Source organism: Urocampus carinirostris, chromosome 5 (genome assembly GCF_059441175.1).
Source record: "Urocampus carinirostris isolate Australia breed hairy pipefish chromosome 5, RoL_Ucar_1.0, whole genome shotgun sequence".
NCBI lineage: Eukaryota > Metazoa > Chordata > Actinopteri > Syngnathiformes > Syngnathidae > Urocampus > Urocampus carinirostris.
Window position 1 is genome coordinate 18,346,802 of NC_142353.1, and position 17,201 is coordinate 18,364,002.

The window sequence follows — 17,201 nt, forward strand, 5'->3', positions numbered from 1 at the left end:
TCGAGGTAGTCGGCGTTACCCTCCGAAGTGCGCACCTCTGGGCCAGGCTGTTCGTTTTTGGAGACGGCAAAAATCACTTGTACAGGGTCGTCAGGCTATCGTGCACGCTGCGCACGTCTGCGCCAGGCTTTTTGTTGTCGGAGACGGCCAAAATCACCTTTCCTCCCCACAAATAAAAAGTGAAAACTCGGGGGATTTTGGAGTGGGTCACTGAACTCAATTTTAATTTTCCGGACTTGGGCTTTTATACCCTCGACCCGGGTTGGGTCGGGCTGGATTTTTTAGGCCCTATCTTACATATACTCCAGCCAATTGACTAAAACCCTGTTCTTTTCCTGCCAGTCTGGCAATATCATCAGCAAAACACACATTAGTGATGTTGTGTAACCCCAATAATTCCTGTACCTTCATGTTGATTTTTCTTATTCTTTTATTTTTCTTTTCTATATTTTGAGAAAATAAATAATACACACAACCCACTCGCGCGGATGCAAGTATCGGAGTTTCTGCGTGAGGGCGCTGTTTCATTTCAAGTATGTTCGAGTGGCTTCGTGGAGGTTGAGCGTGTTCGACTGCTGCGGCGGTTTCCATGCCTACCGAGCAGCCTTACAGACGGTCAAATGTCAACAATAACGACTTCGCCAATAACTCTTCACAAGATTCGAAACAAGTGAAGTTAATGAAATCGATGCGCGTTAGATACGGATAGAAGATGAAAGCGAAGCTACCGGAGTTTCAGGTTGAGTTCAGAACGTGTGCTTTGTCAGTCGCAGTTCTTTTGCCTTTATGGCCCTGTCAAGCCCACTTTAATCTTTTTACAGAAAAGGGCCTCAGTCTGACACTTTGTTTTGGTAAAACGATGTTTAGGAATTAAAACTGCTCGCTTTTGGGGGAGTTTGGACCGACTTTCCGTCATGAGCGAGGTTCGCATCCGCGTCGCGGTTCGGCTGCGTCCCCTCCTACCCAGGGAGCTCCTGCACGCCCACCGGGAATGTTTGCGCGTTGTCCCCGGCACTCCGCAGGTCATCCTCGGATCCGACCAACTTTTCTCCTTCGATCATGCCTTCGGGCCGAGTGCCAGCCAGGGAGAAGTGTACGAGTCTTGCGTGCGGCCCCTCACCAAAAGTCTCCTGGACGGAATCAACGCCACCGTGTTCTGCTACGGTCAGACCGGCTCCGGGAAGACGTACACGCTCGGTGGGAACAAGATGGGTGAGAACCAGAAGTTGCCAACATTGGATTGTCATTATCATAGAGAACTGATACATCAAATAGCGACAAAAAAGGATGATAATGAAATATTTTTAAAAATATATACTTCATCTTATTTGACCTTCAAACTCCATTGTACTTTTTCATACCTCAGTCAGTAGCACCAACTTTGTTGGCCATCCCACCGTTAGCCAGTATATCGTTAGCATACCTGGGCAGCACGGCGGCGCAGTGGTTAGCGCTTGTGCGGCACAGTTCATGTCATGGGAACCTGTCGTGGGTTCAAATCCAGCTCCAGACTTTCTGTGCGGAGTTTGTATGTTCTCCCCGTGCTTGCGTGGGTTTCCTCCGGGCACTCCGGTTTCCTCCCACATTCCAAAGACATGCATTTCAGGTGAATTGGCCGGTCCAAATTGTCCCTAGGTGTGAATGAGCGAATGAGTTGTCTGTCCCTGTGTGCCCTGCGATTGGCTGGCAACCAGTTCAGGGTGTCCCCTGCCCACTGCCCGATGATTGCTGGGATGGGCTCCAGCCCCCCGCGACCCTACTGAGGATAAGCGGTACGGCTAATGAGATGAGATGAGACCTTTCAACCTCCACGGCTCCATGCCCTTACAAACTGTCGTATTTTCCCTTACAAAATTATCTGACACCATATTTTTTTCAAACGTGTTTATGTAGTTTAACATGTTATATTGTACATGTGTTTCGTTATATTATATATATTGTTAATTAACATTTTGTTGTGAGATCCTGAGTTGCTCGACATGAATGAGGTTTATTATAAAAAAAAGGTCTAAAATTAAGTAAAATTAAGTAGCTTTGACGTTCACTGTAGAAGGAAAAAATACATGTAAATATAATTAAGTAGAATAATACATTTTCTTTTTCAAATTCATGAATTCATTTTCTGCATTAAATTATTGTTGGTAATATACTGATTAAATGGCACACCTGTCTTTTTTCATTTTCTCATTTTATACTTCCTTTTTTCTCAACTTCTTTATACAAATTAATAATTCGTAATATAATGAATCAAAGCAAGTGAGCCGTATGAGAGCCGGCTCTCTTTCATTAATTGAGCCAAAAATGCCAGTTCTGTAAAAAGAGACGGACTTCCTTTCACTACATCACACCGCTCGCTTCGTTTGCAACGGAAAAAAACGATACCGAGATAGAGCCTTTCGTGGCGAACTCGTTTGACTTGATTGATTTGCCGTTTCGTGATAGTCGGTGTATACCGGATGGTACCCATGATTGATAAATTTGCGTTTTTCCGTACAGATTTTCTCATACGTCGTACAGGTCTTAAAATGCATAAGAAACGTACTTAGTACGGCAAAACCGAACAGGTTGACAGGTATGCGTTGGATTGTTGTCAAGTCAAGTCATATTTATTTGTATAGTCCTTAATCTCAAAGGGTCACTGACTATTGCAAACCCCAGACTGCTACTACACCATCCCCTGATCTAAAATCTACATGAGGGTAAGGAAAAACAAAAAACCTCAACATGAGAACAATGAAAAAACCTTAAGAAGGGACCGCACATGAGGTAATCCCCCTTCCAGAATGACCAGGTTGCAATGGATGTTGCAATAACAAATAATACAATTAAAAATACAATATTAAATAATGAAAGTATAATATACAATCGAAAATAAAACAAAAAGGATGATCGGTTGCAATGGATGCAAATGTTGTAGCATCCATTTGATCCCAAATGCACAGCCAGTCAACCCGTGGCTCCTCACCTACATAGTAGTCCCCCTGCTCTGCCCCGCCCGTGTCCTTTTTCCCCCCAACTATGTTCTGCCACGACCACACACCCATCGCTGCGAATGGCTGCCATCTTTACGCTTGCCTTGCTTCAGTGTTTTCCTCGTTCGAGCTCTGACCCAGCCCGAGCGCACCTCCTCACACTTGAGCTAAGTTGAGCTTTACCGTCTGGCAGGTTGTGGTCAAATGCCAGGATTACGAAGGTCATTATATTGAAAGTATACTAAATGAGGTTAACTATAACTACATTTTACAAATGCTATAGCATATGCATATTTTCATTTCCATTTATCGCTCATTCTTCCAACAGTTATGCATATCCCAAGTTTTGGTTTGCCACCCCAAGACTTTAAGTTGCCTTATCTTGCAGCTTTGACATCATCCCAATTGCTTCTGGTATTAATAATTGCAATTTCCATTATTAAGCAATTAAAAAAAAACACAACGCGGAACCTATTTACTCGCAGCAAGACAGACTTTGTAGAAATAAAAAAGACAATTTGTGTAAAACAAGCTTCTTTTACTTGGCAAATAAAACAAATCATTACTTCAGCATATTTTTTTTAGTTTTTTCCCTACTTGCAGTAAATTAAGTATATGTAGCAGTATATTTTTAAAAAGCACAAAAAATGTTTTACAGCGATGATAAAAAACGTAGAAAATACGGGGAAACTTTATAACTTGACAGGCATGCATATTCGTTATTTTGCAGCGAATGAGTAATGTGAAGTTTTTGTCGAAAGTGCTTTGAAACCTCTTCTTCCAGATGCAGATGGAGGTATCATCTCATGCTTGGCCAAGGATGTTTTCTCGCTGCTAGACAAGAGGCGGCAGAGCAACACTGAGGACGTGACTGTTAGTGTGTCCTATCTGGAGCTTTACAAAGAGGAGCTGCGTGACCTGCTGGAGCTCGACACAGCTCGCAAAGACCTTCAGATCAGAGATAACTTTCGGGGGAACACAGGTCAGAAGAAAAGCAAATTTTTGTATTGTTTTTGTAATACTGTGCTAGTGTAGTGGTTAGCACAGTTGCCTAACACGCGAAAGGTCCCCGGTTTAAGACTGGGTGGAAATAATGTTGTCCTGGGCGCCACCAGGCTGTACTTGCCCAAGATACACCACAGGAAATGGTGCCCCCCTAATCATTAAGGAGTCTAACCAACGAACTAATAATAATGCAGGTGTAGAGCTTGTTTCCTTTAACAATATAGACATCATAGCTTATGAAGTATGACAGGTTTTCTTTTTATAGTAAGAGATGTTTTTTTCCCCTTTAATGTTAACAACTTTTTGGAAAAAAGGAACTTTTCTCAATGATGCATGTTCTTCTTCTCGCATATTTATCGCTTTTCCTAGACAAAAGACTATTGCGCTTTTAAAAAAAAATGAAAGTCAGCGTATTTTTTTGTCCAAACTGTACACATTTTTTTACATGAAAATGTCTGCTTTCTTGAAAATATTTTGTGTTCACATTGAAATAATCTTCAAAGTTTTTTTTTTCCAAAATAAAAAAAGGGGGTTAAAATATTGGAGAATGTATATTCCCCTTAAAAATACAACAAGCTATAAACTTAGAATATGCATGTTTTTAATTTTCGTTTGAAAATAATACATCGAATTTCAATATACCTGTTCGTCTGTATTCTGTCCTCTTTATTTCTTTGTTTGTTTCTTTCTTTTTTGTTTATTTCTTTTGTTCTTTCTTTCTTTCTTTCTTCTTTCTTTTGTTCTTTCTTTCTTTTGTTCGTTCACTCACTCTCTCTGTCATGCTCTGTCTCTACCTCCTCTATCTCTTTCTCTTTCTATCTCTCACTCTCTATTGCCCTCTTTCTTTCTTTCTTTCTTTCTTTCTTTCTTTCTTTCTTTCTTTCTTTCTTTCTTTCTTTCTTTCTTTCTTTCTTTCTTTCTTTCTTTCTCTCACTCCCTCTGCCTTGCTCTGTTTCTCTCTCTCTCTCTCTCTCTCTCTCTCTCTCTCTCTCTCTCTCTCTCTCTCTACCGTAGCACCTCTTTCTCTTCCTATCTCTGACTCTATCGCTCTCTACCTCCCTCCCATAACTCCTTTTCTCTCTCCCTTTCTCTCTGTTCCTCTCTTTCTCTCTCTCTTCCTCTTTCTTTTTTCATTCTTTTTTCTTTATTTATTTTTTCTTTCATTGTTGCATGATTGGTTGTACGCATTTTGGAAATTGCACATTGAGGTTCCGATTTTACGTTTGAAAAAACAACCTTGCAGTGACGGTGTACTCCGCAATGTTCAATGCGGTTTTGAGTGTGCCAACTACCGGCGGTGACGTAAACATTGCAAGGAAAGGGCAAAAGTTTAGTTTTTACTTGTACGTTCATACAACATGAACTGTATTTCATTTCAGCAGGGCGGATTAAAAATTTGAGTGGCCGTAGTTTGCCAAGTGTGACGTGGCCTAAACAGGCTCATATGACCTAAATATACATCCTAATGATTTGTGTGTGTTTGCAGTGGTTGTTGGTGCCAAAGAAGTGGCAGTCTCCTCCTGCGAGGAGCTCCTTAACGTATTGGCGGTGGGCAACGCCCTGCGGCAGACGGGCGCCACCCGTATGAACGAGCAATCCAGCCGCTCGCACACTGTCCTCACGCTTTGGCTGCGCCAGAGATCCCCTCCCTTGCCCGACAGGCCAGACAGGCCCGAGCGCCTCTCAAAGTTCTGCGTGGTGGACCTAGCCGGCTCCGAGCGTGCAGGAAAAACGGGCAACACGGGCGTCCGTTTCGAGGAATCGGTGCACATCAACACGGGGCTGTTGGCGCTGGGCAACGTCATCCGGGCTTTGGCCCACCCCGGGCGGCAGCGAAGCGCCTACATCCCGTATCGCCACGCCAAGATCACTCGGCTTCTACGAGACTCCTTAGGGGGAAACGCCAGCACCCTCTTAGTGGCTTGCGTGAGCCCGTCACACCACAGTTTCGCCGAGAGCTTGAGCGTGCTTAAGTTTGCTTCCAAGTCTCGCCGCATCCGCCATCACGCCGAGGAACTGACACCTGACCAAAACTCTGAGGACACTTTTACTACCATGCTGACTTCAGTTGAGCCACATAACAATGACATCCAAGCTGCGAGGCAGTCAGGGAGCGACTCAACTCCAGAACAGGAACCGAGCCAGAGGGGAGCGTCTCTTTACTCATCACTGGTCCAAGAGGCTTCGGATCTCTTTACGGAGATTTGCGGACCGGACTGTCAGAATGACAATCTGAGTTGCAGGGTGCGTGACTGGCAGGAAAGGGTGAAAGTGGTTAGCCAATCATGTCTCAGCGATGACGTCAGCTGGTCAGATGAGAGAGACTCGCCTCATCTGGTCACCATCGTGCAGCTCAGACAGGACCTCAAGAAGTGTCAGGTGAGGATCCGGCAACTGAGGATGTTAGTGGCATTTTATTTAGGCACAGCACAAATAAAATAACATCATTCCATCATTAACAAAAGGAAACAAACTATTTGCACAAAAAACAGCCAAACGACACGAAAATAACGTACTGGAAACACAGTGTGGATCAGGTTACTAAAAAATGTGTCAAGTCATGTTTATTTGTTTAGCCCTTTATCACAAGAAGTCTCAAAGGGCTGCACAGACCACAGACTATTATTACACCATCCCCTCATGTAAAACCTACATGACACCATAATCACCCATATGATAGTGGTTGGTTGGTTGTTTGAATCCCTTAACCATCCATTAGTTTTTGATACATGCTAGGTGCATAAGTTATTCCTTGAAGCATTCGGTTGGATTAGTAGAATTCTAGTGGACACACACATGCAGTTTTCTGTTTGTCAGATTCTTCCATTTCCATCAAAACAGAAAACCATTTGCATCCATTCAATGCCAAAAATGATTCCTTAACGTTTGGCAAACCATAAGAGTCACAGTAAAGAGATTCAGTGATGCTTAAGCTTGTCTGCTTGACTAAAATCAAGTTTGTTTTGCGCAAATACCTCTGGTATTGAATTCAACTTGTCAGTTATCCACTCAGTAGGGATAATCTAATCTTCAAGTTCAAATAAAGGTTCAAATTCTAAAACTTTGGGGGGGTTTATCAGTTTGCTTTTGTTCATTGGACACTTTGATTGTAGTTACTGTTACTAGTCACTCAATTACAATAGCACCTGTTACCCCACAGATTACTGACACACAAAAGTAGCACGTCTGAAAGTAACTATCTAGTTACAAATGACCTTATATACTGACCTTGTGAGCTGACCCCTCAAAACTGCATATACTGTACTAAAAGAAATAGAAAAATGTATTCACCAACCTCAGAGCAGCAAAGCCTTCATATTTCTTTGGCTGACTTGTGCAATTTTAAAAGCTTTCAAATAAAAACTTTGCAGAGACACTCTATATCTATATCCATTTTGGTTTCAGACCAATGTAAGATTTAACTCTTAATTTTTAAGTACTGCCCAAGGTGTTATATTTTTTTCTCCAGGCATGGTGTATTGCTAAAACAATTTTACAACTAAAAAGACCAATAACCAGCACACTTGACTGTTATTTCTGTTCTCACGTTTGCCCAACTGATAGTTGGTTACGGTACAAGCCACGCCCTCCTCTCGATGTGCTGCCTACCATTCGCTACTGGAGACACACAACAAAACATGCGCTTGTAAACTGACCCCTGATTTCAGTGTTTTGTTTTATTGTTGTAAATACGGCTTGGGTTTTAGTGTATAGATTTGAGAGAGTATCTCATGATACTCTTTGTATTCTGGACCTGAGACGGCACCACCGAAACTGTAATCAGGTGTATATTGAAGTTATTTAGAGTATACACTTGCTGGTGATGACTGTGTTGTTACATTGTGTGAGAAGAAGTGACAGTTTAGCGATAAGAGTACGTTGGCACTAATAATCTGCGGTTTTTAAGTAACGGAGAAATGCGCACTGTGTTGTAGAAGCGGTTTATTTACAATATTTTACTAGTAACACATTACGGTACTCATTACAGATAAAAGTACTTGCGTTCCAGGAGCTAGCAGTTCCCATTCCCCTAAACATATGCCCAAAGTGAGTAGCCTGAAGCCGAAGCTTTAAAGTGCCTGCCCCTCTTTCGTTTTTTTCCTTGCAGGGAAGACATAGTCCAAAACAAGAAAACAGAACTTAAACCCACAAAACTCAACTAAAGAACAGATTACATTTATAACATAATATTATTGCTTCTGACTTATATAACATGTAATAACTAAGGAAGCTATTATTAATCTTTTTTAGGATACTCATCCAAAATACACAAAATGTATGAATTTTTTAAAATGCTGGAAATTTGGGGACATTTTTAAAGTCCTTATCTGAATCGTTCCATAAATGAATACCTTTTCGGGTGTCTCAATAGCTTTTTAATGTGGTTCGATAATATTGGACCTGTAGAGAAACAACTGTTATTGTAACAATGTCTTTCACCATACCTTCATCTTCTGAAGTTGGTGACCCAAAACCAAGGAAACAGTGCAATCAATATAAACAACTAACCAACAGTTAATAAATTCTACCAAATCATCACAGTGTGACTAAAACCTATTTGGTGTGTGTACTGTATTGTGTGTACGGTTCCTCTTATTAGTGTGCTAATTATTCTAATTGACATAAGCAAGCCTATACATTTCCAAAAATTAAGAACAGGATTGGTTAAATTGTCAGCTTTGTAACTCATGCAGACCCTTTACCATTTACCATTTCTTCATGAAAAGCAAGTGGGAGTTATAAAGACATGGAGTTGGCCTAGCCTCGCCTAAGTGGAAGTTGTCTGCTGCTATTGACTCTGTTGTCGAAGTTGAAAGCGTTAAAGGGACTATGTTTATTGTTTGACCGCTTGATGTCGCTGTATTGTGTAGTGCAACCAAAAACAAGTGCTTAAAAGCAGGAAAAATATAAAACTACGGTGAATCAAGTGACCCAAATTTTTGCCTAGCTTTTGCTATTTTTTTTAACCGAAGCAGCAAGATGGTGGTCACCTATGTCAGCTCCCCTTGGGTAAGGCTCATGGTATGTCAAATAAATTCAAATTTTCCAACCTAGTGTTTAAAAAATGCACGTTTATATGATAGATCATGTCTGTTCCGTTATCTGCACTTCTTATCCACAGTAGGGTTGCGGGGGTGCTGGAGCCCATCCCAGTCACCTTCAGGCAGTGGGCAGAGGACATCCTGAACTGGTTGCCAGCCAGTCGCAGGGCACACCGAGGCGGACAACTCACTCACTCATTCACACCTAGAGACAATTTGAATCAGCCAATTAACCCGACATGTATGTTTTTGGGGAATGTTGGAGGAAACTGGAGTGCCCGGAGACACTCACGCAAGCACGGGGAGAACATGCAAACTCCACTGGACTTGAACCCTGAACCTCTGCACTTTAGGCCTGCTCGCTAACCACCCACCCGCAGTGCCAGTTCTGATAGATCATGTGTTTTTGTTTATTGTTTAAATCAAAATTATTATTTTTTTGCATGAGTGAATTTTATTTATTCATTAAAATGAGGCGCTAAATAACTCAATAACACACACATTTCCAGACTCAGATGAATGCAAAAGACTCTTTACTCAAACTCATTAACACCGTAAGTGATAAGTCAACAAATTTCAAAATGTCACCTTTTTTAAACTGAAGAATTGAAATTGGAAAATGTATCTTGTTGAAATAATGAAAATAAAATAGTGCTGACACGTTTAGATACTGATGCCGGAATTTTTTCACTTTGTGATCATTTTCAAGCTTTCACCTAGTTTCAAAGGTCTTTAACTTAAAACGTAACTCAAAATGCTTTGGAGCTTTAACTCGGGAGATTAGTAGTCATATGTTTTTGTTGTTGTTTCAATATTGTCATCATCAAATATGAATAGGCAAATACAGATACCACGTATCTGTATCAGTGTCCATAGCAGCCTTTTCTTGTGGTACTGATACTCACGATGCTAGCTAATACTTGTATAACTTACTGTATAACGCCTCCCTTAGACCATAATATTCATCCAGCTCTTTCAAATAATGCAACTCTTCGCTTATAGGAATCCCGAGAGAGCGACGCTCAGCTCTTGGCACAAAAAGATGCTGAACTGAAACAGGCGCAAAAAGAAGTGGAGGAACTCTCAAAGAAGCAAAACATCCTCCGCCAAACCTTCAGTGTAGAGAAAGCGCAGGTGAGAATTCCCCTCATTTGCGTATCATCCCCGCTGTGGACTTCAACTTTACGTGTGCCCTGAATACGCTCAAGACGGAGCAGCTCGTGGAGCAGCAAATCCTCATCGACCGGCTTCGCTGCGACCTGATGGCAGCGCGAGGGGAATCGTCAGATACCTCCTGCAAGGCTCATCACAGACCACACAGTGCCAGCTTAATACGACCCAGTTGCGGGCACTTACTGATCAGCAAAGTGAGTAGCATGATGTGAAAATATGAATTGTTTATAGAGAAATGTGATGTCGGGAGAAAAATAGGTCAGAAGAAAATCAGACATCCTGGCTGGAGATGAAAGAAGGCTTTGTTGACTCAGCTCGAGTGGTTTGGAAAAACTAATGGACAATTGTATCTAATAAAACTGTCGTGTGCGTCACTCCATTATCGGGGAAATATATAGTGACGCTTGACCCCTTTTTTGAGCTGTCCCCTAAGATCCTGAAAGTCCATTTTACACAGAACTTTGAAGGGGGGAAGGTTGCTGTAGTTAAAGACCTTGTAGTTGGAGGCGAGCTGTGCTCCCTAGCAGCAATATCACGTGTTTCTCTTCGCCTCAAACCTCCTATCAGGATCTATAGCTGTCACATACAAAAAAAATAACTCAATTATCTCTGTATGTAAGAAGAGGTTAATCAATGTATTACTTGTAGATGTGTTCCGGCCCAGCTGCTGAGTCACTAGAGAGGCTGTTGGCAACTTTTAAGATCGGCACCCAATGCTTGCAAAACGAAGAGGAGATGAAGGATTTCTGTCCTTTGCTGAAGCCAATGGCAGAAGATCAAGGTCAAGACAAGGAGAACTTAGTTGGTGGACCCAGGTAAGAAAAGTTGTTTTTCTTTTAAATCTTTGCAATTAATCTGTTCCATAACCACACAATCCATTTACTTGATGCCTGTTATTTCGCACAGGCAGTTACATTTATCTGGGATATTTTGGTGCCGCAAAGAACTGTGGACTTTTAGAGACAATGCTCAAACTCTGACTCGTTCACTGAAGCTTCATGTGTGTTGGTTGATTTCTCTAAGACATTTCCATTTTATTTTCTGCCCCCATAGTGAAAATGCCACAGTTGTATACTTCCATATACAGTGCTGTTCAAAATAATAGCTGTTCAATGTGACCAACCAGGGCGGCAGGGCGGCTGAGTGTTTAGAGTGTCACAGTTCTGAGGTCATGGGATCAAATCATGCCACCAGCCTTCCTGTGAGAAGTTTGCATGTTCTCCCCGTGCTTGCGTGGAATTTCTCTGGGCACTCCGGTTTCCTCCCACATTCCAAAAACATGCCCTTTGGGTTTATTGGCTGATCCCAATTGTCCCTAGGTGTGAATGAGCGAATGATTGCTCCTCTCTCTGTGTGCCCTGCGACTTGCTGACAACCAGTTCAGGGTGTCCCCAGCCCACTGCCCGAAGATAGCTGGGATGGGCTCCAACACCCCCGGGATCCTAGTAAGGATAAGCGGTGGAGATAATGGATGCATGGATTGATCTGACTAACTAGAATATTTCAGATTTTAGTATTTTATTGTTACATGCAAAAAAAGTTACCAGTAGGTGCAGTAGCTTCTCAGAAAACAAACAATACCCAGCATTCATAAAATGCTCGCTCTGAAGGCTTTGAAATAGCGTGTTATAAAAATAGCAGTGTCTGCTGTTGACTGTACAAACTCAAAACTATTTTGTATTAACTCATTTTTCTTAAGGCGTGTTAATGAGTTCTTTGGCAAATTGTAACCCCTTCTGCACTTTTTTTAAACAGAGGGACTTTGCGTGGGATTCTTTAAAATAAACTTGCTTCACACAGGCATCTTCTGTCACAGCACTTACAAGACACTGCAGACTGTGTTTGATCGTCCTGAAGCTGATCATCGGCTGCTCAGCTTTGCCATCCTATTCATATTCCGGTGCATTTTAATAGTTGTCTTGCGTTGTCTTCCACGTTTTTCCGCTTTTTTCTACTCATTTTAAGGCATTGGAGATCATTTTAGCTGAATAGCCCACAGTTTTTCTCACCTTTATAGGTTCTTCTCTGCCCAATCAACTTTTTAATCAAAGAACGCCGTTCTTGGGAGCAGTGTCTTGAACGATCCCTTTTCCTCAAGTCCATTTTCAACCTGTGCTGGCCTCGTCATCTTTAAATGTGCCACACCCAATTCACACCTAAAGCTTACCCGTTTTTGTTTTTTTCTCTTACCAAAATTGAGGAACTCAGAGATTGGTAGCCGCACTATTTTTTGAACACATCCCTTTGAACTATTTGCCGAATTCCTCAGTCTTCGGTCTTCGGTTGTTTGTTTTCTGGGAATCTACTGCACTTGTAACTTACCTGGCATGTAAAATTAAACAATATACTAAAACGTAATATATTCTGGTAAGTTTTGTGCTTAGATTGCTCGCAAACATCATGTTTATGAGGTTATTTATTTTTCACTTGACAATTAAACAATTTATTCGAATTACTTAAATAAGCTCTCAGGAAACAGAATGCAGGTCTACATGAAAAGGCTAAGTGAGTAAGTGATACTGTGATTCGGCGATGTTTTTTTTTTTCCTAGGAACCTATTAAGAGAAAAAAACAGGATTGTCCACTTGGCGAAGGAATACTATCCTTCCGTTGTTTTTCTTAGTTTTTGTTTTTTTGTTCTTAGCGCATCTACATGTTCGTATATCGCCATAGTGTTTCTTTTTTCAGATGGACCAGCAGACAGAAGAAATCGGCCCTGAAAGAGAAAAGCTTTGGATTGGACCAACCATCAAAGCAAAACACTCAGCAGACCACATGTAACTAATCCGATTGTAAAATCGATTATCTTCCCTCATGCCGATGCAACCCTTTTTACCGTGTCCTTTATTCTCCCAGGGACCGAGCAACAAGCCACTGAGTACTGTTGCCTAAAGGACCCGAGGCAGAAAGCCAGTCGAATTCAGAGGAAGATCCAGATGTTGTCGGCAAACATCAGCTTAAAAGAAGAGCTTATCAAAGAGATGGAAAAAACGGGTGTGTTCAGAATACATATTTTATTAAATCGAATCGCATGTTAGCAATTTATTTTTACAGATAACAAGAATCGACATTATTAACGTATTCAGTGCCATCGATGATCATAAACAGTATGTCAAACTTCGGTTTTCCTTTTCCCTTCATCACGAGTAAATTAATATATGAATGGTAATGCATTTTTAGACCATGTGAGTGGAATTATATCATTTTTGCAGTGCTCCTGATGATCTTTAATTCTTTGAGTGCTGGTCATTAAAGGTAAGATCTTGGTGTTAGGATAAAAGACACGCGGCTTACTCCTTCCACTTCCCCCATGTTAGACATCATTTCTGCTTCTGAACAATTGCTTACAAGCTTTACAAACTTTCTTTACGCTTTTCAACCCAATATTTTACAAGTTGCAGCTTGTAATCTGCAGATTATAATTTTTTCTTTTCGGTGCCGTTTTATTCGGTTTCAGTTTCATTCGCTATATGTCGCCGAGATGCGCACTTCAGCCCCAAACTGTTCATTTTATCGCTACATTTGCAGTGCACACTTAATTTGAGGGACTCGGCCCAAGTAGGCCTCAAGCTGCGTAGTCCAGCCAAAAGGCACAGTTCGGTGCTGAGGTGCAAAGCTTCATGTTTACTTTGGCGGCAAAATAAAGCTTTGGGTTTATTTCGGGCTCGTTTATGTAATAAAGTTAATCCGTCGGGTTTGGGCGGGTTCGGGATATATACCTGCGACTCGGGTCGGGTCGGGCTGAATTTTTTAGGCCCGATCTTACCTCTACTGACCATTCTCCTCAAGTGATAACACACTATTGCCAGACGTCTTTTAGGGCCAACAGAAAATTGTGTGTGCTAAAATATAAATAAACGATGGATTAAACTTTTCATATTTTACATTTCTAACCTAGCCCATTTCATTAATGTGAAAATCACTAGTTTTGGAGCAAAATTCAAAAACAAGATATTTGTGAAACTGTATTTCTTGTCAGAATCACTGAATCACGATTTGTAGTAGTACTTCTTGTCCAAAGTTGGGTTTGCGCAAAATGTGATGTCAAATACATCTTAATCAATTTTGTTTTAAACTGGGAGTCGTCGGTACTCACTTTTGTGAGTACACTAGTAGATTTACCACAGAAATAGGAGTTTTCGAGTGTAATCGGCATGCATTTGGTGGGTTTTGTTTTTTTAGAAATAATAACGCAATCTTAAGATACTGATCCCTTCTTCTGGTTCTCCTTTTGTTTACTTCCATTTGGGTTTGAGTCAAAGGTGTTATTGCCATTTTTTGACTGGGGTTAGTTTGTAGAGCCTTTGTTTTTTGTGGTACCCTTGGCACAGCGAAGTCAAACTCAATTCAGCTCAACAGCCACACGTAAGGAAAAAACTCACAGGGACCTGTAAATTAATGGCATAAAAAGTGTGCCTGACCTGTAGGGCTGGGGATCTTTTAGAGGCTCACAATTAAAATATGATCATGATTCAGAGGCGTAAGATTAGATTATAAAACGAATAGTGAGGTTTTTTTCCCCTCAATATTAATTCTCATTCACTAAGATTTCATTTTTTGTGATGTTTATCAACTCTGTATTTCCACCAGTTTACTTCACTCAGGGAAATGTATGCAAACTAGAAAGTGACCTAAATAGCACACAAATACTAATTTTAAGTTAAAATGAGATATCTGTTACCTGTATTTTATCTACCTTTTTAAATGAAAATATTTACCTGAATTTGGGAACTTTGCTTTTAGATTTTATATCTATTATAGAAAATAGTTAAAGCTTCTTTAAACCAGTCGCTAACCGACAATTTACAATCACTGGAGATGAAAAGCAGTTTAGTAAAAAAATCTGGACTAAGAGAGAAATCCACGCACCACACGTGAGTGAAATCTTATTTACCTTAGAAACCGTGTCCGCGTCAGGATGGGTGTTTTCCTCAAATGTTGTTTGGTTGATTAATGTTAGTCAGCAAATAGAGCTACAGTGGGTGGTCTTCTTTGATAGTCTAGCTATGGCGACATCCAGTAGACATATTTAAAACGGCAGGTCATTGTTTGACGTGATGCGGTTTTTACTTGTGCTTCTCTTCTCTCTTGGGCGCATCCTGACGTCCATGCGCCGTCTATGGCACTAAAAGATTTAATAATGTGCATATTTGTTGGAATAACAGATATTTTTCCCCGACAGAGAAAGAAACGCTGGTGGCTGTTCGCCGGGAGGCGGGTGACAGGGCAGAGGACGAGACACTTGTATGGTTGTCTGAACATAGCCGCAAAAACCGCTTGGCGCTACGTCACAGCTTGCAGCACATGAACCTTCAGAGGGCTCAACTGCAGAAGAGCCTCAGGCAGCTCAGCTCAGACAGCAGCAACTCTGGAGAGTACGACCCTGACGCGGTGAGTTGAATTTAATTGAATTGTCTTAATTGTCATTGCTAACATGGTGAAAGATTTTATGCAACGATATTAGACATGGCACTCCCCGGTGAACATATACCAAACACTTTAAAGAGAAAAATAAGATAAAAGACTGTCAGGATAAGTAGGCAAAAATATTTACAAAGTAGTGTTTAGAAACTGCCCCAAGTTGTAATAATATTGCAATGAAATAGTCTGCGTTTATACAGCTCTTTTCAAGTCACTGATGACCCCCCAAAGAGCTTTACAATGTGCTTCACGCTTACCCATTCACACACCCACACTCCCACACTGATAGCGGCAACAGCTATGCAAGGTGCCTATCTGCCTATTGGGGGCATTAGGGAATTAGAATTGAGGATTCGAAGTAGCAAGCTGAAGTGAGCATGTAGTCATTAGCATCTACCCGTTTACATCAAAATAAACGAAAATGAATGGCCCCATTAATGGGCCTATTCGTTTTGAATTAGCATGTTAGCATGTAGTTGTTAGTATGTAGTCTGCTCGATAGCGTTTGTTTGATATCATCTGCTCGATAGCGTCTACTCGTTGGTGTCTACTCTAGCGTTGACCCGTCAGCGCTAAGCAGTTAACGTGTACTCGCTAGCATAAAAATGAATGAAAAGTAATAATAGCACCATTAATCTAAAAAATAGGCGTCTTCATCTGGAAATAGCATTTTAGGATGTAGTCATTAGCATGTAGACATTATCTTCTATTTGATAGCGTTTACTCGTTGGCATCTATTCGTTAGCATCAAAATTGATGAAAATGAATGGCCCCAACTATATTGAATGGTCCTATCCATTTTGAATTAGAACGTTAGCATGTAGTAGTTCGCATTAACTCGATAGCGTCTGCTCAATAGCGAGAATACTGCATCATAATGTTAGAGCAATAAAAAGTAGTTCCATAATATTTAGCAGCATAAAACTCATTTTCACCAAGGCCCACATCACATGTAACTTAAGTAAACTAAATGCAATAGGGATGTAAAATTAATAAAACTACTTTTTCATGTAAAGTTGGTTGGATCCCTTGACCACACAGGTCATATGGGCACCATTTCCTGTGGTGTTTCTTGGGCAAGTACAGCCTGGTGGCGCCCATCCCTCTGCAGGTCAACATATGTTTCCAGCCGTTCTTGCACCGGGGACATTTTGCGTGTGTGGCTAATGTGCTAACCATTATTATTATTTTAGTTACTTTAATTCTATATTCAATTATTGTTTAAATACGTTTTTAGTGATTGGGAAGATTTTGGAGCTAATAATGGTTAACTTGGATGCTTTTGGGAGACCAGGTACATATTGATTGGATTTCGGTTATTTTGTATGGGGAAAATTTGCTCAAGATGCGAGCAATTCTAAATTTGAGCACGATTTGAGAACCAATTTACGTCGTATGTGAAAGTATCACTGTATAACTTTACATTTTAAAGATAATTTATTTCACAATTCCATTCATTGGCATTGATGCCCGAATAAAGTCGCCGTTGACGATAAAGCTCCCTTGGGGTGTGCAAGCTGCTGTTTATTGATAGCAGCGGGCAGGAGATTTAACGCTATGCTACTGTTAGCATCCGGTGAAACGGTTA

General features: G+C 41.0%; 1 protein-coding gene across 1 annotated transcript in view; it reads left to right on the forward strand.

The window, feature by feature from the left end:
* Window positions 1–501: 501 nt before the first annotated feature.
* Window positions 502–17,201, forward strand: part of LOC148365666 (kinesin-like protein KIF27) — a 30,391-nt gene continuing 13,691 nt past the window's right edge. Inside the window, exons 1-9 of the mRNA XM_088336056.1 lie at window positions 502–1,212; window positions 3,757–3,954; window positions 5,464–6,356; window positions 10,022–10,153; window positions 10,228–10,386; window positions 10,841–11,007; window positions 12,881–12,969; window positions 13,049–13,186; window positions 15,375–15,583. Of these exons, the coding sequence (XP_088192182.1) occupies window positions 915–1,212; window positions 3,757–3,954; window positions 5,464–6,356; window positions 10,022–10,153; window positions 10,228–10,386; window positions 10,841–11,007; window positions 12,881–12,969; window positions 13,049–13,186; window positions 15,375–15,583 (2,283 nt within the window). The 5' untranslated portion in view covers window positions 502–914. The remainder of the gene's footprint in view (window positions 1,213–3,756; window positions 3,955–5,463; window positions 6,357–10,021; window positions 10,154–10,227; window positions 10,387–10,840; window positions 11,008–12,880; window positions 12,970–13,048; window positions 13,187–15,374; window positions 15,584–17,201) is intronic.